Here is a 26,596-nt window from a genome sequence, read left to right as displayed (position 1 = left end):
TCTTTGCCTGAACCTCAAGGAAGCAAGGTGAATAGTCAGTGTAGGACCCACCTACGAGGTTTGCCTTGACGTGACAGGTGGGAATTCCCTCCAATGGCCATTGGAGTAACTAAATAACCTCCATTTGTGTAAATATTTATAGGGATTCGGAAGAGAGAGCAGGTAACGTTTTTCTGTTTATGTTTTGCCTTGTTTTAACCACCCAAAAAATGGGCACTAAAATATTTTTGAACACCAAGAACCAAGTCTGACTCAATTCTGATTTAATGCAATGCGTGAGGACATTAAACACCAAGAACCAAGTCTGACTCAATTCTGATTCAATGCAATGCGTGAGGACATTAAACACCAAGAACCAAGTCTGACTCAATTCTAACCATAGGCGTGCGCACGGGGTGTGCCGGGTGTGCCTGGGCACACCCTAATCCCCGCGGCACGCCTATGTATTAAGTCCTGCAGGAACGGAGTTCCTGCTCTTTTTATGAGCAGGAACACCGTTCCTGCAGGACTCAGCGCACCCAAATGCCCCCCTTCCTCCCCCTGTCATGGGGGGGGGGGGAGCAAGAGGTGATGGACCCCAAATCCCCCCCCCGCGGCGAGGGAGCTGTGTGCTCTCTGCTCCCTCTCGCCGCTCGCCGTTTGCTGATGCCGGAGCCGGAATATGATGTCATATTCCGGCTCCCAGCTACAGCAGACTGCCCGCGCGGTGAGAGGAAGCAGAGAGCACACAGCTCCCTCGCCGCGGCTGAGATAAAGACAGGCACCCGACCCACTGGACCCCAGGGACAAGTCCACGCCAGCACTCCAGGTAGGGAGGCTGGGTGGACATTTTTTAATTGAAAAATAATAATTTGGGTGTCTGTGAATGTGTGTGTATATGTGTCAGTGTATGTGTGTGTCTGTATGTCTGTGAATGTTTGTGTGTCTGTGAATGTGTGTGTGTATATGTGTCAGTGTATGTGTCTGTATGTGTGTGTATATGTGTGTCTGTGAATGTATGTATGGGTGTCTGTGAATATATGAGTGTGTGTCAGTGTATGTGTCTGTGAATGTGTGTGTGTATATGAATGTGTGTGTGTATGTGTATCTGTGAATGTATGAGTGTGTGTCAGTGTATGTGAATGTGTGTGTGTATATGAATGTGTGTGTATGTGTATCTATGAATGTATGAGTGTGTGTCAGTGTATGTGAATGTGTGTATATGAATGTGTGTGTGTATGTGTATCTGTGAATGTATGAGTGTGTGTCAGTGTATGTGTCTGTGAATGTGTGTGTGTATGTGTATCTGTGAATGTATGAGTGTGTGTCAGTGTATGTGTCTGTGAATGTGTGTGTATGTTTATCTGTGAATGTATGAGTGTGTGTCAGTGTGCCTGGGCACACCCTAATCCCCGCGGCACGCCTATGTATTAAGTCCTGCAGGAACGGAGTTCATGCTCTTTTTATGAGCAGGAACACCGTTCCTGCAGGCACTCAGTGCACCCAAATGCCCCCCTTCCTCCCCCTGTCATGGGGGGGGCAAGAGGTGATGGACCCCAAATCCCCCCCCCCCCCCGGTCGGGTGCCTGTCTTTATCTCAGCCGCGGCGAGGGAGCTGTGTGCTCTCTGCTCCCTCTCGCCGCGCGCCGTTTGCTGATGCCGGAGCCGGAATATGACGTCATATTCCGGCTCCCAGCTACAGCAGACTGCCCGCGCGGTGAGAGGAAGCAGAGAGCACACAGCTCCCTCGCCGCGGCTGAGATAAAGACAGGCACCCGACACACTGGACCCCAGGGACAAGTCCACGCCAGCACTCCAGGTAGGGAGGCTGGGTGGACATTTTTTAATTAAAAAATAATAATTTGGGTGTCTGTGAATGTGTGTGTATATGTGTCAGTGTATGTGTGTGTCTGTATGTCTGTGAATGTTTGTGTGTCTGTGAATGTGTGTGTGTATATGAATGTGTGTGTGTATGTGTATCTGTGAATGTATGAGTGTGTGTCAGTGTATGTGTCTGTGAATGTGTGTGTGTATGTGTATCTGTGAATGTATGAGTGTGTGTCAGTGTATGTGTCTGTGAATGTGTGTGTGTATATGAATGTGTTTGTGTATGTGTATCTGTGAATGTATGAGTGTGTGTCAGTGTATGTGAATGTGTGTGTGTGTATGTTTGTCTGTGAATGTATGAGTGTGTGTGTGTCTGAATGTGTGTGTGTGTCTGAGTATGCGTGTCAGTGTGTGTGTGTGCACATATATATATATATATATATATATATATACACACACACACATTGGAGTGTATATTATTTTTTTTGGGGGGGTGGGAATCTTGGGAGAGTTCCCACACTTTATTCCCCAGGACTTTATTCTCCCCTGTCGGCTCACACAGAACCGGCGCTATCTGAGTGCCGGCTCTGTTCTAAGCCTCCATCGGCCGGCGGGGAGATCAAAGATCTACCTCACCGGCCCACAGCAGCATGGAGGGAGGCAGGAGAGGACCCAGGGAACTCCAGACAGCAGCTCCGCCAGGTTCCTCTCGTGATATCTTAGCGTTGCCGTGGCAACGCTCAGATCTCGCAAGAGTTAACTCTAGCCCCGCAGGCTAGAGTTAACTCTCCACTGGACCACCAGGGATGGCACATGGCAGCAAGGATCCCCCCTCCCTACATAAGGTACGAAGGGAGGGGGGATATTTACTAATCTGCCCCCACCTCCACAATCCCTCCAAACATACAGAACACACACACATACAGCACCCACACACAAACAGCACCTACAGAAATACAGCACCCTCACACAAACAGCACACACACAGCACCCACACACATACAGTACACATACAGCACCCACACACAGCACGCTCACACACACAGTACACTAACCACACTCTCACAAACACACAACACCCTCACACACAGCACACTAACAGCACCCACACACACACAGCACACTAACAGGACCCTAACAAACACACACACCCTCACACCCAAACAGCACCCTCACAAACACACACACACAAACACCCTCACCCACATAGCACACTACCAGCACCCTCACACACACATCACACTAACAGCACCCTCACATATACACACACACAGCAGCACCCTTACACACAGCACACTAACAGCACACACACACACACAGCAGTGTGTGTGTGTATATATATATATATATATATATATATATATACACACATACACATGCGGCGTGTGTTTGTGCTTTAGGGTGCACACCCTAATGCAATAGCTGCGCACGCCTATGATTCTAACTGTAAAAGAATCATCTGATGGCTGGTAACAACCACCAGAGTTGGTTCAGCCCTCCATTGTAAAATTGCTGTATGACTGAAATGGCAATGTTGTACACAGTGGTTGCAAAACAGCAGAGCCCATGCACCCAAACCACTTCATATCAATGAAATGGTCTTGGTATTTATAGTGGTCCTTTAAGCAAGCAGTTACACACTGTGAACATATGTCTTGGTAGAATCCTGCAGATATCTTGTAAGTGTATCTCGTATCAACTATGGGAAACACTCTAGAAGACTGACAACAAGTCGATAAATATGATAAATTTATATTCATTTGAGAAAAATCAGTGTCACACATGATACAGCAAGCTATGGATGAGTCAGACTGGTGAAACAGTGCCTTGAAGACGCTCCAAGACCATGTAACAGATTCACCTTTCCTACTCATACATGGTTTCAAAGAGAAGCAGATGTCAGTGCAGTTTTCTTGTGGGCAAAAATTACTACATTTTAAAATGATACAAATGAAATAATTTCAGAAATATAGGCGTTAAGCATAATAATAATATGAATACATGTGATCACATTTTAGAGGGTAATAAGAAAGTGTATTGCAAATCCACAATCTAATAATCTAACAATTTAGAATGCTGATCAAAGCCAGACTGTGGCCTTTTACCTGCCGAAAATATTATCATGCCGGTCAAACCAGACTGTGGCCTTTTACCTGCCGAAAATATGATCATGCCGGTCAAACCAGACTGTGGCCCTTTACCTGGGGAAAGAAAGATTTGGGTGACAAGAACTGCAAACAAGATTGCAGATCTTTTCTTCTTGACCCAAGTTAAAATGCCAGACAGCCAAAAGCAAAAATAAAATTGCTAAAAATTCCAAACGCATAATCACAATATTAATAAGCAATATTATTACACACAAGCAGACCAATCACTATAAGCACTGCACCTCATTATTGCGGTTATATGCCTGTTGGTGCTGTCCTCTGGTATTCTGTGAAACAATTTTGAAACACTTTGACAGAGCTTTCCCTGGCATGAATCCTTCCAATCTTGGATGGCAATGATAGGCTGACAGTGCTGTGGGTTTGAGAAGACATTTTTAGAGGTCAGTGATCCCAAGGGTGTAATACATAAAAACAAATTAAACGTTAAAATCAGCACTCTAAACTCTGTTACTAAACAAAATGTATTTATTGTTTTATTTTTTTTAAACTACCAGAATGTTTTCACATTTTTAAAATCTACCAGAACACTGGACCAATATGCAAGTGATAATATTAAAACACTTTTGGAGGTTTTCCTTAGTATATAGTTTGAACAAAAACAAATTACCTTAGAGGTGCAGGCTAGATGATTGGCTGGTACACGTACCACAGGATATGGCAAATTGTAGGGACCCATATCTAAGCTTTACAGCAGAGCAGAGGGCAGTAGGTTACTGCTTAAAGCAAAATAGATCTTCTGAGACCAAAAATGAAAGGAGTCTTATGATTAAGAAGTTCACAAATTGTTAAGATCCAATCAAAGTTCAAGATGAAAGCTGACAGATATCCATCCTAGTCAGTACAAAAAGCACATATCTCAATATGTGTAGTCACTGGAAGACACTACACTCAGGATGAGCCAATGTCAAGGCAACTAATGTCCGCCTTTAACTGGCCTTTATGTACGGACGTTGTACAGGATAGGTGAAAAATGTGATTTATGGTTCAGCTGTATAGGAACAGGTTCTACGAGTTTCTTTTTATTGAGTAAGAGTAGAATTCTACAAACCATTTTTTTATGTTAATATAAACACAACCTCTTGTTTCTGTTGGAGAATAGATAAAGAGGTCAGGTCCCTGTATTCAACTCTTCATCACTCGAAGCCATGAGGAAAATGGGATTTTAAGAGTTTTTCCATCTAATTGTTAGATGTTTTAAACTTAAAGATAGAGATTATCATAATTTAGGAAACTATCTCCTGGCTACAATATGTTTAGATGAAGAAAACAAACACCAATTGTTACTAGCGGGTATATATCACTGTCTACTGGGTGTCAGCATGTTAAGGAAAGTTGCCGTGCATGTTTGTGTATGTTTACACTTAGGTTTATATAATAAAACCAAATCACTATGAGTCATTGTACTAACACACATGGCACTCAGTTTACCTTCACTAAAAGCTGGCGCGTCTTCTTGATACAAATCTTTTTCTCAAGTGCAACAAATACCAATTTTATATGTACTATCATACCTTCTTTTCTTACAAGAGTAAAACATTGCACATGAGTTAGCGTCGGCTCTTGTTCCTAAAATTCCTTTCTTTAAGTGGCTGTCGTTGTACATTATTATATCACTTGGTCCAATGATCTCCAACGTTGGTGTAACATATTGTGCTTTTTGGAAAAGATGTTTATAAAATTATATTACAATTATTTCAACAACAAAATTAATAGCGAGTAGAGAGCAGTGGAACGCAGAACCAACATTTATTTATTAATATGTTTTTGGACTCTTAAAAAGAATCTGTCAGGCTTCAGGTAAAAACTATTTTAATCTAACAGAAAAAGTCATTCTCAGATTAGAGATGAATTTGGAGAGATGAAGAGAGGAACTTGGGGATTGGAAACTTTGAGGAGATTGAGTGAGACGGTGAAGGTGAAGAGATCCAATGATGGTCACTGGTGAGAGAGATACTTGGTTGGATAAGAAGAAATATGATGGGTGGAGGTGGAGAGGTGAGAAGGCCTTCTCAACGGAATTGGAAGATATAATTGAAGTGAAAATGTACAAATACGTAGACATCGAGATTGTGGGGGAATTTGGCAAAAACAGAGACAGCTGGGAGTTAAAAGAGAAACTGGAATGAGACAGGAAGTATTTAGTTCCAGCTGGTGCATAGAAATTTATTTATGGCTCAGAAGTCATAGAAAACAATCCAAGATATTTACTATTACAGATTGTGAGATGATCTCTGAGCCAAACTCAGCTTGGCCAATGAATTTATGTGCCTGGTGTTAAACCATATTGCTCAATAAGCAAACATAGAAACATAGAAACATAGAACATAGAAACATAGAAACATAGAAACACAGAAACATAGAAACATAGAAACATAGAAATATAGAAAAACTGAAACACAGAAACATAGAAACATAGAACATAGAACATAGAAACACAGAAACATAGAAACATAGAAACATAGAAACACAGAAACATAGAAACACAGAAACATAGAAACATAGAAATATAGAAACACAGAAACACAGAAACATAGAAACATAGAAACATAGAAACACAGAAACACAGAAACACAGAAACATAGAAACATAGAAACCCAGAAACATAGAAACATAGAAACACAGAAACATAGAAACATAGAAACACAGAAACATAGAAACATAGAAACACAGAAACACAGAAACATAGAAACATAGAAACATAGAAACACAGAAACATAGAAACATAGAAACATAGAAACACAGAAACACAGAAACACAGAAACATAGAAACATAGAAACATAGAAATATAGAAACACAGAAACACAGAAACATAGAAACATAGAAACATAGAAACACAGAAACATAGAAACACCGAAACATAGAAATATAGAAACACAGAAACATAGAAACATAGAAACACAGAAACATAGAAACATAGAAACATAGAAACACAGAAACACAGAAACACAGAAACATAGAAACACGGAAACACAGAAACACAGAAACACAGAAACACAGAAACACAGAAACACAGAAACACAGAAACACAGAAACACAGACACGGAAACACGGAAACACGGAAACACGGAAACACGGAAACACGGAAATACAGAAATACAGAAACACAGAAACACAGAAACATAGAACATAGAAACACAGAAACACAGAAACATAGAAACATAGAAACACAGAAATGTAGAAACATAGAAACATACATCATAGAAACAGAAAATCATAGAAACATAGAAACAGAGAACATAGAACCATAGAACACAAAAACATAGAAACATAGAAACATAGAATGTGACGGCAGTTAAGAACCATTCGGCCTATCTAGTCTGCCCGATTTTCTAAATACTTTCATTAGTCCCTGGCCCTATCTTATAGTTAGGATAGCCTTATGCCTATCCCACGCATGCTTAAACTCCCTCACTGTGTTAACCTCTACCACTTCAGCTGGAAGGCTATTCCATGCATCCACTACCCTCTCAGTAAAGTAATACTTCCTGATATAATGTTTAAACCTTTCCCCCGCTAATTTAAGACTATGTCCTCTGTTTGAGGTAGTTTCTCTTCTTTTAATCTAATTGCTATTATAGCTGCAAACAGCAAAACCGTCATTTCCAGCTATTGCAACACTAAACCAAGAAAAAAAGATTTTTGTGAATAAGTTAATATACCTATTGTGTGGTAATGCAGCACTTTGCACTCTGAAGAAACTCTTAAAGGGCAACTCTGGCTCCATAAAAGATTGTTAATTGTTATTTTCGATAACAACAGTGTTAAACCTTATTCTATAATAATCTAGACTAGTAAACACCCAATTAGTGAAATGAGTAAACGTTACAATCTCAAAAGCAGAAGCATGACAACTCGTCCATGAAGCTTGCAATTTAAAACACCTGTTTAGAAAAAGGAACCGTCTCTTTCCATAAACTTCACTTATGAGCTTTGAAAAATAAAACTGAGAAATTGACTCTGCTACATTGAAATTGTAGATAAAAACAAGGTAATTGTGAACACAATGGTTAAAATTGCTTCACAGTAACTGCTCTCTGGGGCTGTATCATACCTTCAGAAGGGATAGGCTGATCGCCATGTTGTGCTCCTTGCTACATGTCCCTCGCAGCGTGTTGTTTCCTCCCATATCACTGTGATTACCTGTTTATTTTAGTTTAGCTCCTATGATTGTTATGTCTTACATTTTTACTACCACACAATAGCAAGAGTCAGATGAAACTTACTCTAACTGCTTAAATCTAGCTTGGACGCCTATATTGTACCTCTGGGCAGGGCCGGATTAACATAGGGGCTGATGGAGCTGCAGCTCCAGGCCCAGGCCCAGGCCCATGGAATAGGCCCATTTAAAAAAAAAAAAAAAGAAAAAAAGTTTTTTTTTAACGTTTTTTTTTTTTTTTTACTCTTAGGTGTGCCACCTGACTGCTATTTTACGGGCACAGCTGGTATTTGAGACTGCCTGGCCGTGCCGGTATTGCAGTAATACCTGCAATACAAATGCAGGTATTTTTCTCAGTATTTTTCTCAGTAACAGAGATTACTCTGCAATACCAGCACTGGCCACTAGAGTCACTGTGTATGGAGAGAGGCAGGAATAGGAAGTTACAGCATATCCCTCCCTGCCTCTCTCTACTCACTAATCCGCGGGGGAGCAGCTACACAGCACAGAGAGTCCAGACAACAGCTCACAGCCTGCAGAGACAGACTACAACTCAGGGAAGTGATGGATGAGGGGAAAAGCAGCAGGGAGACATGGAGACACTGAGAGACATGGGGATGCTGAGACACATGGGGACGCTGTCAGACATAGGGACATTGGGAGACACATTGGGAAACAGTGTATCCATGTCTCCCCGTGTCCCCATGTCTCCCAGCCAGTGTCCCTAGTGTCTCAGTATCCCCATTGCTCCCAGTGTCTCCTAGTCTCCCAGTGTCTGTCTCCATGTCTATCAGTGTCCCTAGTGTCCCCAAATGTCTGTGTCCCCATGTCTCCCAGCCAGTGTCCCTAGTTTGGGACAGTGTCCCCATGTCTCCCAGTGTCCCTACATCTCCCAGCCAGTGTCCCCATGTCTCCCAGTGTCCCTATGTCTCCCAGCCAGTGTCCCTAGTGTCTGTGTCCCCATGTCTCCCAATGTCTGTGTCCCCATGTCTCTCAGTGTCCTTATTGTCCCCGTGTCTCCCAGTGTCCCCAAATGTCTGTCCCCATGTCTCCCAGTGTCCCCATGTCTATGTCCACAAGTGTCCCCAAGTGTCTGTGTCCCTATGCCTCCCAGTGTCCCATAGTTTCCCAGTGTCTCTGTTCCTATGTCTCTTAGTGTCCCTAGTGTCTTAGTGTCTCCAAATGTCTCAGTGTCCCCATGTCTCCCAGTGTCCCCATGTCTGTATCCACAAGTGCCCCCATGTTGCCAAGTGTCTCAGTGCCCCCATGTCTCCCAGTGTTCCCAAGTGTCTCAGTGTCCCCATGTCCCACTGTGTCCCCATGTCTCTCAATGTCCCTAGTATCCTAGCGACACAGGACACACTGAGGCATGGGTACACTGGGAGAAATGGTGACACTGAGACACTGGGAGACTAGGGGACTGGGCGACATGGGGACACTGACACTGTGATACATAGGGACACTGATGCCAGGCTGGGCTTCCAATTCTTTGGACAGACATGCCCCTTTTTGGCCATGTTCGCCCCTTTTGGCAGTTCTCGTCACGTGATTCACATCAGTGGCCCACCCTTTTACCCCGCCCATTGACTTCCTGCTTCACTGGACACTGCTGTTAGGGGGTATGGATTTACTTGAAAGATTAAAGCATAAATTAGAGAGAGATTAGCATAGAGTATGTGTTTCCGTATAGCTGCATCCTTTGAGTTTCCCTCCAACACCATCTCCATCAAATACATGATGCTTGGGACGTATAATTGTTTTAGTGTTTTTGGTTGATAAGATTCTGTAATTAGGCCCCATCATAATTGTCAGCACCAGGCCCACTGGGCTCTTAATCTGGCCCTGCCTCTGGGGCTCTCTGGGCTGATATTATTTAATGTCTCACTATCCCTAACATGTCTGTCTATGCTTGCTTAACTTATAGTGTGCAAATGACATATGCTAAGACATGTAAGATTAGCATGTTTACATAATATCCCAATCCTGTGCAGAATCTTCACAGACAGAATTGTATCGCCATGTGTTTTGCTTCTGTTGTTGTGGCATTGCAAACTTGATTGTATATTCATCGTATATTCATAGCAAAATAAATAAATACATTAATAAAAAAAAATGTTTCACGTTAGACAATGGCAGGTATATAATACAAACATAAAAAAACACAGATTTATGAATATTTCTGCTGCTTTTTTATGATTAAAAACAAGTGGCGTAATTTTTCTGCCACTCTAAATTTGACTATTTTCTGAAAATGGAAACTTTTGTGAAAACAAACAGAATTTACTATGAAGCAAACCGTCACTTCTTAGCTCACTTTAATAAATATGGGAAAATAATGATGAAAGCTAATCACTACTTTTCCGATCACTTTGATAAATATCCCCCCCCCCCCGTGTTTCTATTTATTGTCCTGCAGGCTGTTCCTGCACTGAACTGGGTTGTGAACGTTGATTGCTTAATCATTATTACACATTTAAAAGAAAATGAAGTATTTTGTGAAAAACAAAGGATAGCATGTTACAGTTTCCCTTTCACACTCCATCATTTCTTGGTAGTAACAGAACACCAATATTATTATTATCACCAGGACAGTGGAGTGATCTGTGCTAACCACAGTGTTATTAATATTTATTTAAAACACAAATATACTTGCAATCCAAATCTGCAATGCAATGGACTCTGTATATTTACATGATAATGTTATTATTGATTAATATTACACATCTCCTTGGTGAATAGTTAATGCAGTTATTGTTCAAGTTGCAAAGAGAATAGTACAAAGAGACACACAGAGGGCTGGGGGAACAAAGAGACACACAGAGGGCTAGGGGAAACAAAGAGACACACAGAGGGCTAGGGGAAACAAAGAGACACACAGAGGGCTAGGGGAAACAAAGAGACACACAGAGGGCTGGGGGAACAAAGAGACACACAGAGGGCTAGGGGAAACAAAGAGACACACAGAGGGCTGGGGGAACAAAGAGACACACAGAGGGCTGGGGGAACAAAGAGACACACAGAGGTCTGGGGGTACAAAGAGACACACAGAGGGCTGGGGGAACAAAGAGACACACAGAGGGCTGGGGGAACAAAGAGACACACAGAGGGGTAAGGGGGACTAAAAGACACACAGTGGGCTGGGGGGTCAAAGAGACACACAGAGGGCTAGGGGGAACAAAGAGACACACAGAGGGCTGGGGGAACAAAGAGACACATAGAGGGCTGGGAGAACAAAGAGACACACAGAGGGGTAAGGGGGACTAAAAGACACACAGTGGGCTGGGGGATCAAAGAGACACACAGAGGGCTAGGGGGAACAAAGAGACACACAGAGGGCTGGGCTACCAAAGAGACACACAGAGGGCTGGGGGAACAAAGAGACACACAGAGGGCTAGGGGAACAAAGAGACACACAGAGGGCTGGGGGAACAAATAGACACACAAAGGGCTGGGGGAACAAAAAGACACACAGAGGGCTAGGGGAACAAAGAGACACACAGAGGGCTGGGGGAACAAATAGACACACAAAGGGCTGGGGGAACAAAGAGTCACACAGAGGGCTGGGGGAACAAAGAGACACACAGAGGGCTAGGGGGAACAAAGAGACACAGGGCTTTGAGGGACAAAGAAACACACAAGGGACTGCAGGGACAAAGGGAAACACAGAGGTACTTGGGAAAAAGAGACAGAGGGACTTGGGGGGGATAAAGAGACAAAGAGAGGGACTGGGGGGACATAATAGTTTCAAGTTTTTTGCTTTTACATTCTATTTTTAAAAATCCAAGTTGGCAATTTTTGTTTTTATTGGGGTAGATGTTCAAGTAGCTGGTCTTGCCTAGGATGCTAAATAGTCTAGCACCGGTCCATCCTGGAATAGATAAGTGAGGCAGCTTTTGGGGTTAGTGTTCCATTCTGGCAGCCATTTTATATTCAGGAATATGTCTGTTCAGGTGCCAGAAAGCGCTCTAGGTGCCATATGATTCAGGTGCCAGACAGTGCTCTAGATGCCATGTGGTTCAGGTGCCAGACAGTGCTCTAGATGCCTTGTGGTTCAGGTGCCCAACAGTGCTCTAGGTGCCATGTGGTCTAATGATAGAGGACACCCCACTCATTTTGCTGTTCTCTGTGTGCTCTGTTGTCAAGAGACACACGCATAGTACAGTGCTGGGGATGTCTGGTGCTATAAAACCGTGTGGAATTGAAAATGAGACCACCAAGGGCGGGGCAACAGAATGGTAAGAAAATTAAGGAAATTATGGGATTTAGGTGAAAAATAAAGTGGTTGGAGTGGGGAAGGTCACTGGTGGGCAGCAAAAAATAGACTGGTTCCAGAGGCAAAATACCAAGGAACATATAGTTTATCTATTGTATGCCCTAACCTGGGAAACTGTTGGCATGAGACCAGGATTAGGTTTATGACACATTTAATCCTATTTTGAGTTTCCTACAGCCATACTTTTATGTATAATAAACACACTCACAAAATATTTAAGTATTTATGCCTTTTTGATCTATGGTACATGATATTTGATAAATGGTTCTTGACTCACTCGATTGACTCAGCTCTGTTTGTATACTTGAAGGACTCACCCTACATAATTTACATTTTAATTTAGTCAAGAATTTTAAAAACACTCTCTGGATGGCTGTAAAAGGGTGGGGGGGGGAAAGAAACATAATATTTTGATGCGTTGTGAATTCACATGAAATAATCATCAATATTGCAGAACGCGTAAGTATTGTCTGGTCTGTGACGCAGTTCTGAAAACAGAGCATACAGCAGGATAATTATTTTGGTTTCCTTAGTAACTGCTCTACTTTTAAAACGTTGTCCCAGAATGCATTTCTCTTCACTTCGGAAAATCCTATTAGGAGTGTATAGATTTTTATATATTTACTTGTTCAATTTTATTTTCCTAACAGACAAAAGTGTCTTGGTGGAATCATATGAAAGCAAATATTAACTGGAAGTAAAGTACTTTCATACTGAATTAAAGTTAGGGCAATAAAATTAAGATTCTGTTTTTTTTTTTCAAATAAGCACAGGCTCGAATTGTGTTATTTGCTATTTATACTTTGGATACAGTTATGAGCAAATAATAAGGTACTATGCTTAGCTTGGCATTCGGCTACCTGACACGTGTCTGTTAGTGACTCAGTAGCCATGGCTAGTATCATTAGATTATAAACTCCCAGTATCCAGCATTATGATGATTACATTATAACTACACTGGTAGCTCTGGAACAAACTAAAGTGAGGCATTCAATGTGGATAATTGAAACAAATTTTCCAGTTATACAAAATTAATCTTTGTACTTATTTGCTTCCTTCGATACGTAGCAAAATTCCATTTCAATACCTTAAACACACATGGTTTCTGCTGACCTCTAGTGGACATTCGTATAACTGGTATAATGATTATCTCACCCCATTGCCTTGTGTATGAAGGTAATTGATAAATGTAAAGCTACCAAAATAATGTAACCGTGCATTGATGTGATAAATTGATTTATTGAACTGTTTATTGCGAACTTTCACATCATCATGCAGTACATCAAAGTATGGAAAATAAATTGCTTCTTGCTTGCTCTCTCAATTTTTTTTCCAGTCTCTATGTTTTAACCTTTGCCGAAAGCTACTAAACTTTGAGAATTTGGAAAATATTTGAAATTCTGAAGAGGAAATCAAGTTTTACCTGTCTATGTTAAATGTGTTCACCTGGTTCTACCTCTATTAGTTACTTTTTCTCACTTGATTTCTGAACCAAATGTTGGGAAAATTCTCCAAGCGGTGTACTGCTAAATTTATACAGAATTTTATATTAAGTATACATTTTGTAGCACACTGATCCACCCAATTTGCACCGTTTTTGTTCTGATTAATTCTCAAATGTATATTTTTGGAAAAAGTGGTTCGACCAAACTAAAGTTTCTCACTGTGCAATGTCTACTGTGTAATAGGTACAACAGATTCTAAGCCTATTTACTTTCTCAATCTTAGATGTAAATAATATTATTGCTCATTCGACTAGCTGCTCATCTGGTTTTACCAAACTATGATTCCTTATTTAGTCTCCTGTACCCTAAACTGAGTTAATTATGCTCGTTCAAAGGACATGAACAGGAATTATATGAATGCAGGACATTAGGTTCACTGGCAAATACAAGCACTAGATTTGAAAAACATCCTAATTTGCAAGCTAATTTGAGCTGGTCCTTCTTCACCTCTTGTGTCTGTCAAGATTACACTTGTCTGTTAAATACTTGTTTAATAACCCCTTTTATATCATTGTAAAGCACTGCACAAAATATTGACTGTTTATAAATGATAATAATAATAGCAGCAAAGTATCAGCTAAAGCCCCACCTAGTGTTCAATTTGCTAAACACACTCACAAAATATTTAAGTATTTATGCCTTTTTGATCTATGGTACATGATATTTGATAAATGGTCCTTGACTCACTCAATTGACTCAGCTCTGTTTGTATACTTGAAGGACTCACCCTACATAATTTACATTTTAATTTAGTCAAGAATTTTAAAAACACTCTCTGGATGGCTGTAGACGAATAATAAAAGATAATGGGATCTAGGCTGGCATTGAGGGTGCTCAGCAGTAAGGCATAGACTCTCCATCGTGGACTTTTATTCTGTATGAAACCAACGATATGAGAAATGTTATAGGGTGCAAAACATATGGTAAAATTGAAAAGAGTGGCCACCGCTAGGCCTATAGCTCGATACTTTTTCTTCCCCCCAATCTTTGGCATGGACATTAGTAACCTCACAAAATTAAGGTAGCAGAAGATAGTTATGAGAAAAGGGAGGCAGAATAACACTAGACTGCCTTCCAATCGGAATGGCATCAGGACTTTAAGCTGGTTTTCGGAGAATGTTTGGTAACATTTTCCTTGGCTGCTCTCGTTACTTGGCAAAAATTCCAAGACAAAAAATGAAACACTTCCTTGCAGAGTACTGAAGATCCAAATGAAAACACAGGTCCAAATTGTATAGACAGATTTTCTGTTTACTTTGTACTTCATGGGATAAGCTACTCCAAGATATCGCTCAACACTCACTGCCGTAAGAAACAGTGTACTAATGTAAATACTGCAGAAATATACCAAGACCACAATGGGACACAGAAAATAAGGCATTGGCCATTGCATCCCCGATGCCACCTCCACCATCTTGAAAGGTAGAAAAAAGAGAAGTAGCAAGTCAGAGATTGTGAGGTTGAGGAGGTAAATCCCTACAGGTGATGGTTTCTGGCGAACCTTGACAAGGAATGTGTAAAACGCCAGGATGTTTGATGGTACTCCAGTCACGAAGGACAGAATGTAGACAAACAGAATTAGAGGTGTGTGGATAGGGACATCCATTTGGGGATACCTGGGAATAGGAAATAGAAAGTAGATATTAATAATAATGGCAACGTCTTAAAAGAGTAAGTGGTGTGAAATCTATCGTAATTCTGTATTATTATTATTGCATTCTAATAAGCTGTGTTTTTCCCCAAAATATAGGACTTTTTGCATATTCAAAATAAAGAAGAGACATATCCTGTACCCTTTAAAAACTAGTAGACGTTTTCCAAGTGTGCTATTTTATGTATCTATAAATAATATGATAATATTTATGATAAAGGAACATTCCGAGCACCATAACTCTACAGTACACTGTGGGCTAAGCCCTGCACTGTTGTGTTTAGCTCAATGCAGATAGCTTACCCAGTTCTCATAAAGGAGGTGACCAGCACCCAGCAGACCCAAGGTAAATTGTCAAACCACTAGGAAAATTTAGACTACTTACATTGGAGTCACTAGGGCACTCTTTTCACTATAACAACTACATCACACTGTTACTTAGCTTTCTGTTACATTATTTATAACCACCATTTCTGTTGCTTAATGGTCCTGAGATGAACTCTGTACAACTCGGTATTCAATACAAATTTGAAGTGGGGGAGCATCTATACATCAAATCGTTCATTTGCTGAGTCTGTGTATTCACAGTTAGAGCTGGACAAATTATTCTTAGTTCTGAATGTTTATTTACCCACCAATTGGAAAAATATCCAGTATGGATGAATTTTTTGAACATCCAATGTTTCTTTTTAGCAACATACCACAACTCAGTATTGATATAAAAACAGTCACTGAAAGAACTTAATATTATGCTTATTTACAGGTATTAACAAATATCATGGACACCATGTAAAAGCAGTCATTTTATTAGAATGTGTATTCTGATTATTGTACAGTGCTACGGAATTTGCTGGCACCACATAAATTATAAAATAATAATACAAATTATATTTTAAATAGTGGACAGGGATGGTTGACTATAATCATAAAGAAAGTAAAGTAATAAAGACAAAATAAAATCGAGACTGATTCTGTGTAAATTTTATATGTATCTTATATGTATTATTCCGATTGTTGACCTGTCTATAGTTACACGATTAAAAAAATCCCCAAATAAGTGCTCTCTATAAGAAATACCATATGATTTTATATAATTCCACTCATCGTGATCATTATATGAACACTATTTTGACCCAATATGACTTAAATATTTATTCTCTAAAGTCTAAACATTGAATTTAAGCAAAATCAAAACCTTGAGATTTAGTAAAAAAAAATAGATAGAGCAGGATTAATGTGTGAATATGGCCCTGCAGCTTAATAAAATACTGTACATTTGTTACAATAAATATTATATTTGATTCCACTGATAAAAACATAAAGAATATAAAAACAAATTAAGATAATTTACATACCTTTTATATGCTTTGTAAATTGCAAACCGTGTTGTATTCTATTTCACAATCTTCTAATTGCAAACTATATTTTAATTCATAGAATGCTTTCTTTTGGAGCAGATTTCGAAGTATCCTTGTGTGGCTTTGACCACAGAATATCGCTATGACGCAGATGAAGATTTATATTTGATAATTAGGAAAAAACACACCTCAAAAATAGATCCAAAAGGTAAAAATACTGCCAATGAAAATGGAGCATAGTTCTGCTTTTCATGATTTTTTAATGATTTTTTTTTTATGCCCCTGTCATAAAATACTGATCTTGTCGACTGAGAGGCACCAAAGACTTTCACAACATTTAATCAAGTCTTAACCCCCTTCACTACCAAAACTGCGTATACACATTTTTATTTTCTGGAGATTTAGCTCATATACCCCCATTACTTATGTTACTAATATTTCCTTGCTGAAATTTCAAACGTCTCAGAAGGTCATTTTCCTGCCAGGCCTTCTGTCTTACATATCTCTGCAAAGGGATGTAAACGCATCCCCCTATTCCTTTTCACACACAGATTGAAAATAAACTAAATCAATGCATTTTAACAATTATTCAAGTGGAGGGGCATGGATGACCCAAATCACAAACAGCACAGAGCATAAATAGTTAAAAACCTGCAGTAGCAGCCTGCCCAGCCCTGTTTCATATAATTGTTCGATTTAGCAGCCATGTCAAAATATCATGTAAAATATGTCAAATTTGCACCACAACCCCATCGACTTAAAAAAAGCACAGAGCATGTTTTTTTAAATCTAACTCTAAATCAAAATATTAATTCGGTTAAGATGATAGTTCAGTTCAGAATTGCAATCCTTCCATAGAATGCCTAGAGCAGTGGTCCCCAACCCAGTCCTCAGGGACCACTAATAGTCCAGGTTTTGCCAGTATTTCAACTAGACTAACAATGGGACATACATAAATCCTAAACTGTTGGTAGGCCATGAGGACTGGTTTGGGAACCACGGCTCTAGAGGGCACTAAGGTAGAAGTGAATATAATATCACACATGGGGACAATTTATGTTTACCATACAAATGAGGGTCATGGTACCCCCCACAATTTAAAGAGGCCCATGGAAACCTCGGGCAGTTTTTCTGCCGAAGCCCTACACCACCCTCATACAACTTACCAGTGGGGGTCTATCACATTGTAATTAGCTTATTTTGTTACATATTTAGTTATCTGATGGATTAATGTTGCTAGTGAGCTTTTTTTTTATTGTATTTTTGTTTACCCCACCAGTACCCCTGTTACCATATCTCAGCAACAGACTATTTAGGTCTCTTTAAGAAACTATATTTAGACAAACCAATAAAACTCAACAGGGCTATAAAATTTGGTTCAAGATTGTGTAACTTGGATAATTTTATCAGAACAATTTCTAAATGGTTTATTTTATTGCATCCTTAATTCAATACACTTATCCCATTTGCTGCTGTTAGTGATTATTATGCTATCTAACTGCTCTGTTTGAATTGACCTAAATTACATTTTTTAATTGACTTTCTCTCCATCCTCTGTTTAAAATATCAATGTTCAGGGTGCACTGGGATATGATTTTAACATATTGGCAATAAAAGGTTTACACAACCTACTATAAGCACTGAAGCAATGTGGTAATGGTAAATATTACGTAGCTGTGTCTGAGTCATTGCATGTGACTGAGCCCAAAATATACATTTGACTTTCTTCCTAATAATTACAAAGATCAATCGTGGATGTACAGGAGGTGCTGAGTATGGTGCTTGGCGGTGAAAAGGGAACCAAAGACTCAGGAGATAAGGGATTTATTTGTGCAGATGTCGACAGAACCTCACAGTAACAAGCCAGTTAGTGCCATACCCCGCTCTCTCCATCTGTAGAGTTATACACTGAAAAACAAATTAAAATCCTAACATTGAGGTACAGAGGAAGTCATAAATCTCATCCTGTAGTCAAGATCATATTTTCTTGTAACGAGCTAAATCAATATTTTAAATTTGTGTTCTTCGAGACTACATTTATATTTGTCATTCATGATTATTTTAACCCCTTGATGACACAGTTTCAGAAATAAAAGGGAATTATGACGGAATATTTCCGTCATGTGTCCTTAAAGGGTTAATACATAAATGTCTTTATTGACCCTACATCCAGGGTTATTTAATATAATGTCCATTAACACTACCTATATACACACATATATATGGTCTCAACACTCAACAGTTCAAGCCCTATGCTACTAGATAGGCCTAAAAGTTACCCACCAATGCAAACCTGGAGGGTCCGTGGCACACAAACCAGGGGTGAATTTCTACTCGTCAATGGGTGAGTGAAAATTGTGAGCTTTGCAAATACAACTATTGAGTACATTGTTAATTAAAGGGATACTATATGCACTCACACCACTTCAGCTCATTGAAGTGATCTGGGTCCAGAACCCTGTCTCCTTGACCCTTTAATGTTCATTATTGCATTTTATGAGAAACTGCAACAATTACATTGAAGGACTAAGACTGCTTCTAGTGGCTGTCAATCAGACAGCCATGAGAGGCACTTCCTGCTTGCTTCCAGCATTCTTGAAATCCCCATGGCAAAGCATTTCAATCCAGCACCAAGAAAGATCAGTGTTGGAATCAGGTAAGTTCGGTGAGGGTTTACTAACCTTTACACTGCTGGGGGAAGAGGATGAGGGGCCCAGAGGGAAGTATAGTGCTAGGAATACAGATTTGTATTAGTATGCCTGTGCTAGTATCCCTTTAACACTTCATATGGGAATATTTAACAGAATGATGGCCAATTTTCCCTGCAGAACATTTTAGCACAGTCTACACTAAAAAAATCTAATTGGTTTATGAAAAATTAGTTCTGTTAAAGACTACTTCATTCTTCATATTCACCTGTGATTCTTATTTCAATGTATCATTTTTCCATTGCTGCATGTTCACAAATAAGATATATACTGTGTATATACACTCATATACTGTGTAGACAAACCTTAAACTTCAAAGAAAACACAGACTTAAGTTCTCTCCCTGTGTGGCTGCCATTCATATAACCAAACAACATGTGATGGAGAAAATGGCGGCCATCTTGTTGCATGAACGCAGGCAGCGGGACTTGGTCATCGAGTGTCTGGAACTATAAATCGGACACTCGACCTCATGAACACCGGTGATTTTACACGAACGCCTGCTTCTTTTCCCGACAACGCAGGACTGCGCTCTTCGGTAGGATTGTTCGAACGAACTAGGCGAACAATCGCTACCTATGAGCTAGAGGAACCGTTTGACATTTTATTTGTTTCTGAACTCCCGAAAGTGACCGATCGCTACCACTATTTCTCTGGAACTAATTTGGGCAGACGCCACGTGTGCGGTCGGTCAAAACTTTATCCCGGTGGCGATTTGGCTGTGTTCGTGGGATCTGAGCAATATTTGGACAATTTGGGTGCTCAGAATCAGGCTATCCAGGTATAATAAGGCTTGTGGGGGTTCAGATATATATTATGTGTATTTTTAATATTTTATGTTTTATATTTTGTAACTCTCGTGCCTAGGAGATAATTAGTTTAAGCAAAATACACTAAATTATCTCCAGGGCGTGCTGTGGGAGTGTTTTGGGAGTGTTTTAAATTGTCTTTGCTTGAGACCCCCATGCATACTGTTTTTCAAGAAACCCATAATGACATCAGCAACTAAACAAGGTCGCATATTTATTTAACAATACATACTTTATTACAACAGAATTGAGTTAGTGATTATAAAATAAAATAAAAAAAAGTTGTTGTTTTTTTGGAAACAAAGGTTAATGAAAAGAGAAAGATAGTATAATTTAAAACATTTCACTCTTTTTTTGTGATTATAAGAGAACAATTTAAATCATAACACTGTCAGAGGTATTCACTACAGTGGGAATTGTCATAGTGAATTTTAAAATTTTAGGCCAATACAGTGAAACAAAAAAAAAGCTATTTTGGCAATTTTGGTCTATAAAGTGAAATTAATTTTAAATTCCTGACAATTCACAAATTAGTGAATAATCCTGTCCGGTCCAACATCACTATTAATTAAAAAACTAAACAAAAAAAAAAACAACAGTTTTGTCACTATTTTTACCTAACATTTTGGATTTGAATTTGCTACAATCTGAAGTTCAGTAAATAAATCCCCCCAAATCACATTTCTTAGCAAGATCAAATCTTAAAAAAAAAATTAAAAAAAAATGATTTCATGTTTTTGAAATTGACATAGGGACTTTGTTTTTTTCATAATTGCAGGTCTGTCAATCAAGCCATACTATTTTAATGTAAATAATCCAAATTATGTACAATATATAAAGACCAGTTTCACACAGCATGTAAGTTATTATCTCCGCGTGCTTTGAACGAATGAAGGAAAAACATTGGGTACTTGCCGGATATCGTTACATTCTATTTTCCTACCAGAATTAAGGGCAATAAGGGGACTTTGCCCCTTAAAGATGCATGATTGCACTGGAAGTCCTGCCTCAATTTCTATTTTCCATTGCTTTGTCATAACAAATTAGATACTGGCCATTAAGCAATTGCTCTATGAGTCATCGAGAGGATGGGCTGCTACATACTAAGGAATTAAATAGCTTACTAACTAAGGGGACTCTGCATAACCCAAGTTCCCTTTTAATCTTTGAGTTCTCTGTTAATCTTAAAAAAAAAAATTCAGCTAGAAAATATATATAGAGTACAAAATATATATAGAGTACAAAATATAAACTGAGGTTTGCTACCAGAAATGAGGATTGGAGACGTGCGCGGGGCAAAAATCTGTTCTGCTTTCTTTTGATTTGTTAATTTTCAAATTTGGTTTTATTTTAAGTTCAGAAAATATAGATTAGGACAAACTGAATTTTGCTCAAAACAAGTGTTATTTTTTTTAATTTATTTTTTTATTTAGATGCCCATTATTCCCTCAGGGCACGAATGAAGATGGTTGTCAAAACGTTACAAAGTATCAATTTAGGGAGCTATCTGCAAAACTGCTGAAAGATCAAAATTAAGAACATTTATTTTCTTAAGAAAGATCTGGCCTGAGAGCTAGAAACATCTCTGTAAAGACGATGACAATAGCTAGGCCATGCATAGGCAGCCTTCGGCACTTCAGATGTTTTGGACTACACCTCATATAATGCTTTGCCAGCATTACGGGTGTAAGAGCATTATGGGGGATGTAGTCCAACACATCTGGAGTGCCGAAGGTTGCCTATCCATGAGCTAGGCCTTTGAGCCACAAGTGACTTTGTAAAGATGGTAGTTGGAGGCAGCGCAGGCTGATTCTAGTTAGTTTCAGTTAGTAAGAAATGTGGTAATTTGGCCAAATTTGTCTAAAACTAGATTCAGAAAAAAAACGAATTGCACATGTCTAGCATTCCAAAAGCGAAATATTCTATGACGGTAGATTTGTTATATTGGTTTCTAGCACGTTGCGATTCATTTGGGCAATCGGCGTGTTGACCAAATTCCATAAATCATCGAATCATGGAACAAACAAAACAGACAATGGACAAACCGGTTTGTTTGATTCTAAACAAACTCATGAGAAAAGAAAAAAGGTTTATTTATCAGACTGAGATGGGTTTTAGAGAAAATACATTTCTCAGTATGTGTGACAGTATCGCAAGTTACTGGAGGTATGGGTTCCCTGTGATATGCCTTAATCCTTCGGTGTCTAAAGGCTTAAAAGCAATCTCTATCTGTAATAGACTTGAATATTTATTTCAGACCAAACTGCATATATATATATATGCATGATATATTTGCACGTTTTTTGTTTTGTTCTTCGGATCTGGACACCTAATCAACACTAGACCAAGCCAAACCAACATGTAACCACATTTCAGGTGTTCCAAAAAATTCCTATCTTGAAAATAATTATTCGGTATAACCGAAATGTCTTGCCTTGCAGAAGTCAGAAATCTTTAATATAACAGTCAAGGAGTTTGGACATTCGCTTTAGATCCAAAGAAAAATGTTAGTAATTTCAAGATGTCCTATAAAGGAAACCCCAGCATGTCAACCGTGCTATTAAAATAACAAAAGTTAAAGAGAATAGAAAAAGTGAGGGTTAGGGAATAGTAGAATTTATTACATTATCACTGTTTATAACTGTAATTGATTGCATTTGTTCTTTACTTTACCATAACTCAGCTGTTGGTGCCAGAAAAGGGGAGGCATTGTATCTTTTTAGGACCTTTCAAAAAAGCTACATATTTGCTTGCATGTCTTTGGACACTTTTATTATTTTACTTGATCTTTCATTTTATTTAGAGTGGTGTGTACCATGACAGTTATAATTTACAATTATATTCTTTCTATAAAAAAAAACAAAAAACAAACAAACAAGAAAAAAACGAAATGTTTAAAATAGCAGGTATTTAATTTAGATACGTAAAAGGTTTTATTGTAATGCATTTAGATTACTAGTAAAGCAACACTTATCTTTTAGGTACTGTATACTGTTTTTTTCCCTCTTATGGTAGGATTGTGTTGTCTGAATGATGAGCCAAATATAGAGGGGTCAGCATACTTCCTACAAAACAAGCAACACATCTAAGAGAACTACATATAGGGCTATAAGTATGTAAAACATGCAAAATGGGGATTGACATATATCATGACTATACGATTCTTATAATGCTGCATAAAAGTAACACAGCATTGCCAGCATCTAACCCACATACATTAATCTTCATAAATGGAGACTCGATTGTAGTTCTATTAATCTGTCTAGAAATTATGGTAAACATCCACCCCCAACTACATGGTTTCCATTAATGGATTAAAAAGAAGATCATAAATTACTGGATAGTCTTAGTATTTACAATAAAAGAAAGGAAAAGAGAACAAGGTTGCACCTAATAGAAATTGGAATATACCAGAATTATGAAGATAACAGGAATAAAATATCCAATAAAACAAATAAAATTCTAATATAATGGTATAAAAGAAAGTATAAAAGTCTCGAAGGGAACAGCCAAACTGGATAAAATCAAAAGTTCTTGGAGGTTGGGTTCTTGTAATTCCAGAAGTACATGCAAGACAGTTTGGCTGCTCCCTTCAAGATTTTTATACTTTCTTTTATACCATTATATTAGAATTGTATTTGTTTTATTGGATATTTTATGCCTTTCATCTTCATAATTCTGGTATATTCCAATTTCTATTAAACGCAACCTTGTTCTATTTTCCTTTCTTTTACTGCAAATTGTGGGGTATCAAGAGGGAACCCCTTCCTACCTTGAGGTGTGCTACCTTACAATATATTACTTATTTTGTTTGTGACATCATTCAGCGCTGATCCTTCTGTGACAATTTAGTATTTACAATAATCTTCACTGGAAGCAATAGAACTGCAGGAGAAGTAAATTATGTAAGGATAGTAGATAACTAGGGTACTTTAGGATAGTGGATCCAAACATAGTTCTCAAGACACACCAATAGTTCAGGCTCTAGGAATGTCCTAGTACTGTTTCTATTGGGAGCGTGGCAAAGTATGGCCCATTGCTGTGCCTCAAGAACTGGGTTGGGAAGCACTGTTCTACAGTACTCTAACACAATGATAGGCAAAGTGTGTTGTGACCTTCACACCTGCTTAAGCCTGATTTCACTGCAGTGCATATATTTATTAAATGTGGCCGTACTTTATTAAAATATGCTTACATTGCTGAGTCATTGGCACAGCGTGGATGAAAATCAATAGAAGAGATTACCTATACAGATTTTACGCTTGACTGAGTATCTCTCGCATTGCCCATCTCGAGGCACCTGATTAAAGAACAAACCAAACTCTTTTGAAATATGTGGCAGTTTTTCAATGTAATAAATATTTAGCTTAAAAAAAAATAATATTTCAATTTAACCCTTTGTGTGCATAAAGTTTAAATGTATCCATATTTGTGGAAAGGGAAAAGTTAATGCTTTATGTTAACTTTACAACACTCTTTCTCTTGAATTACCTGACAGTTTATCTGTATATCTTGCTGGAATCAGCAAAATTATGGGCGGTTCTAGAGAGTAACAAACGTTTAAGTCACTTGACAAATATCCTGCAGAATTTAAAAGAACAGCTCAATGCAAAATATCGTATCTGAAGCACACAGCAAGATCAATCCAAAGGTAACCTTTTATATTAAAATTATTAAAATGGAGAAGCCATAGACAAAGATTATAAGCAATTAGCATTCAACATTCCAAACACATTGTCAAACATTCTGACATTATCCTGGCATTCAGCTATTAACATCACAGTTTAATATAAAAACACAATTGACAGGTTTAATAAAGCAAATAAAAGACTATGCACATCTCATAAGTCAAATTATTCACCAATGTGCTGTCTTAATCCATTTTATGGCAAAGTACATACGTGCTAGATAGTTTTAATCTGTTTGTTGTCAAAGGCTTAATATAGTAGAATGGATGAAAAATCAATTATGAAGTAATACCAGACTAATGTGACTATTGTTATAAAATGAGAAAAGATGCAGCATGGAATTCTGAGTTCTCTAGGAATTTCACTTTTCTGTCGGAAGATAAAAAAAATCTGATTGAAGCGAGAAACAAAAACAAAAAACGTAACTCACTGTGAACATTGCGGTCTAAAAAAATTAATCACATTTTCCTATATACTAACATGCGTAAAATGACACTGACATTCCTTCCAAATTCTATGCAAATTTCAGAGGCAGGTGAGTGAACGAGAATCAGCAAGAATTGCAGAAACAGATGGTTTCATTGAATAATAAAAAATATATATATATATTATCCATTGTTTTACTTAGCAGCTTAAATCAAGTTTATAACATGTAAGATGAACCTTTTCATTTATCAGGATTCTGTATGTGAAAGACTTTTCTTTTTAATATTTTGTGCTATTGAATTCCTACGGGAGAGTTATCGAGGCAAAACAGGTGCTATGTTGAGTGCAAGGTGCTACATGTTGAGAAACATTCTGTTGGTTTCCACGGTGATGCCACTAATATTTATCTTGCCCCAGTGTAACACCTGTTTTTTTGCCTTAGTAAATCTCTCCCTATGTTTCGTAGAGTAACATGGCAGTTGGACATTTTAGGCTAATCAGGTGCTATTCTGTGACGAAGTGCTATATTAGGAGCAATCCCCATAGAAACAAAAAATGTCTATTCAAATCTGTACTTTGCATCCAGAATATCACCTGTTTGACGTGATAAATATCCTTCATCTCACAGACTGAAAGCTCTTGTAGTGGTAACAGTTTAGTGCGTTGGTTCACGATAGTGCAAATTTTTCCACTGTTAAAAAAATGCTTGTTTCATTTTTTTTTTTAAAGGGAAATAGAAATACAAAATAATAAAATGTAAACTATAGAACTATACACACGTTTTGGGTGTTCATAGGCACAAAAGGTTCTACTCATTGTTGTTTATCGTACACTGGTGTCCATGTATTCTCATTTTATACAGTTTGCTACCATAGCTGCTATTTTTTTTTTTTTTAAACTATTAATTATATACGATATGTTCAGAAGAAGTGTCTAGGAAAAAAACATTTTGTATTCAAAATTATTTTCCATTTTTCACTATATGGCAGTAAATATATTTTTTTCCCAGCCAAGTTCGGAACCAGATGACGGTAAATATAGCTTTGT

General features: G+C 38.4%; 1 protein-coding gene across 1 annotated transcript in view; it reads right to left on the bottom strand.

Annotated features, from left to right (window-relative positions):
* The window catches only part of LOC134576741 (free fatty acid receptor 2-like), a 32,827-nt gene extending 17,312 nt beyond the window's left edge, over nt 1-15,515 (bottom strand). The window contains exon 1 of the mRNA XM_063435455.1: nt 14,637-15,515. Within this exon, the coding sequence (XP_063291525.1) occupies nt 14,637-15,515 (879 nt within the window). The remainder of the gene's footprint in view (nt 1-14,636) is intronic.
* Between the last annotated feature and the right edge of the window lie 11,081 nt (nt 15,516-26,596).

Source organism: Pelobates fuscus, chromosome 11 (assembly GCF_036172605.1).
Source record: "Pelobates fuscus isolate aPelFus1 chromosome 11, aPelFus1.pri, whole genome shotgun sequence".
Taxonomy (NCBI): domain Eukaryota; kingdom Metazoa; phylum Chordata; class Amphibia; order Anura; family Pelobatidae; genus Pelobates; species Pelobates fuscus.
Note: the sequence above shows the minus strand (reverse complement) of the source record. Positions and strands in the feature narration are given on the sequence as shown.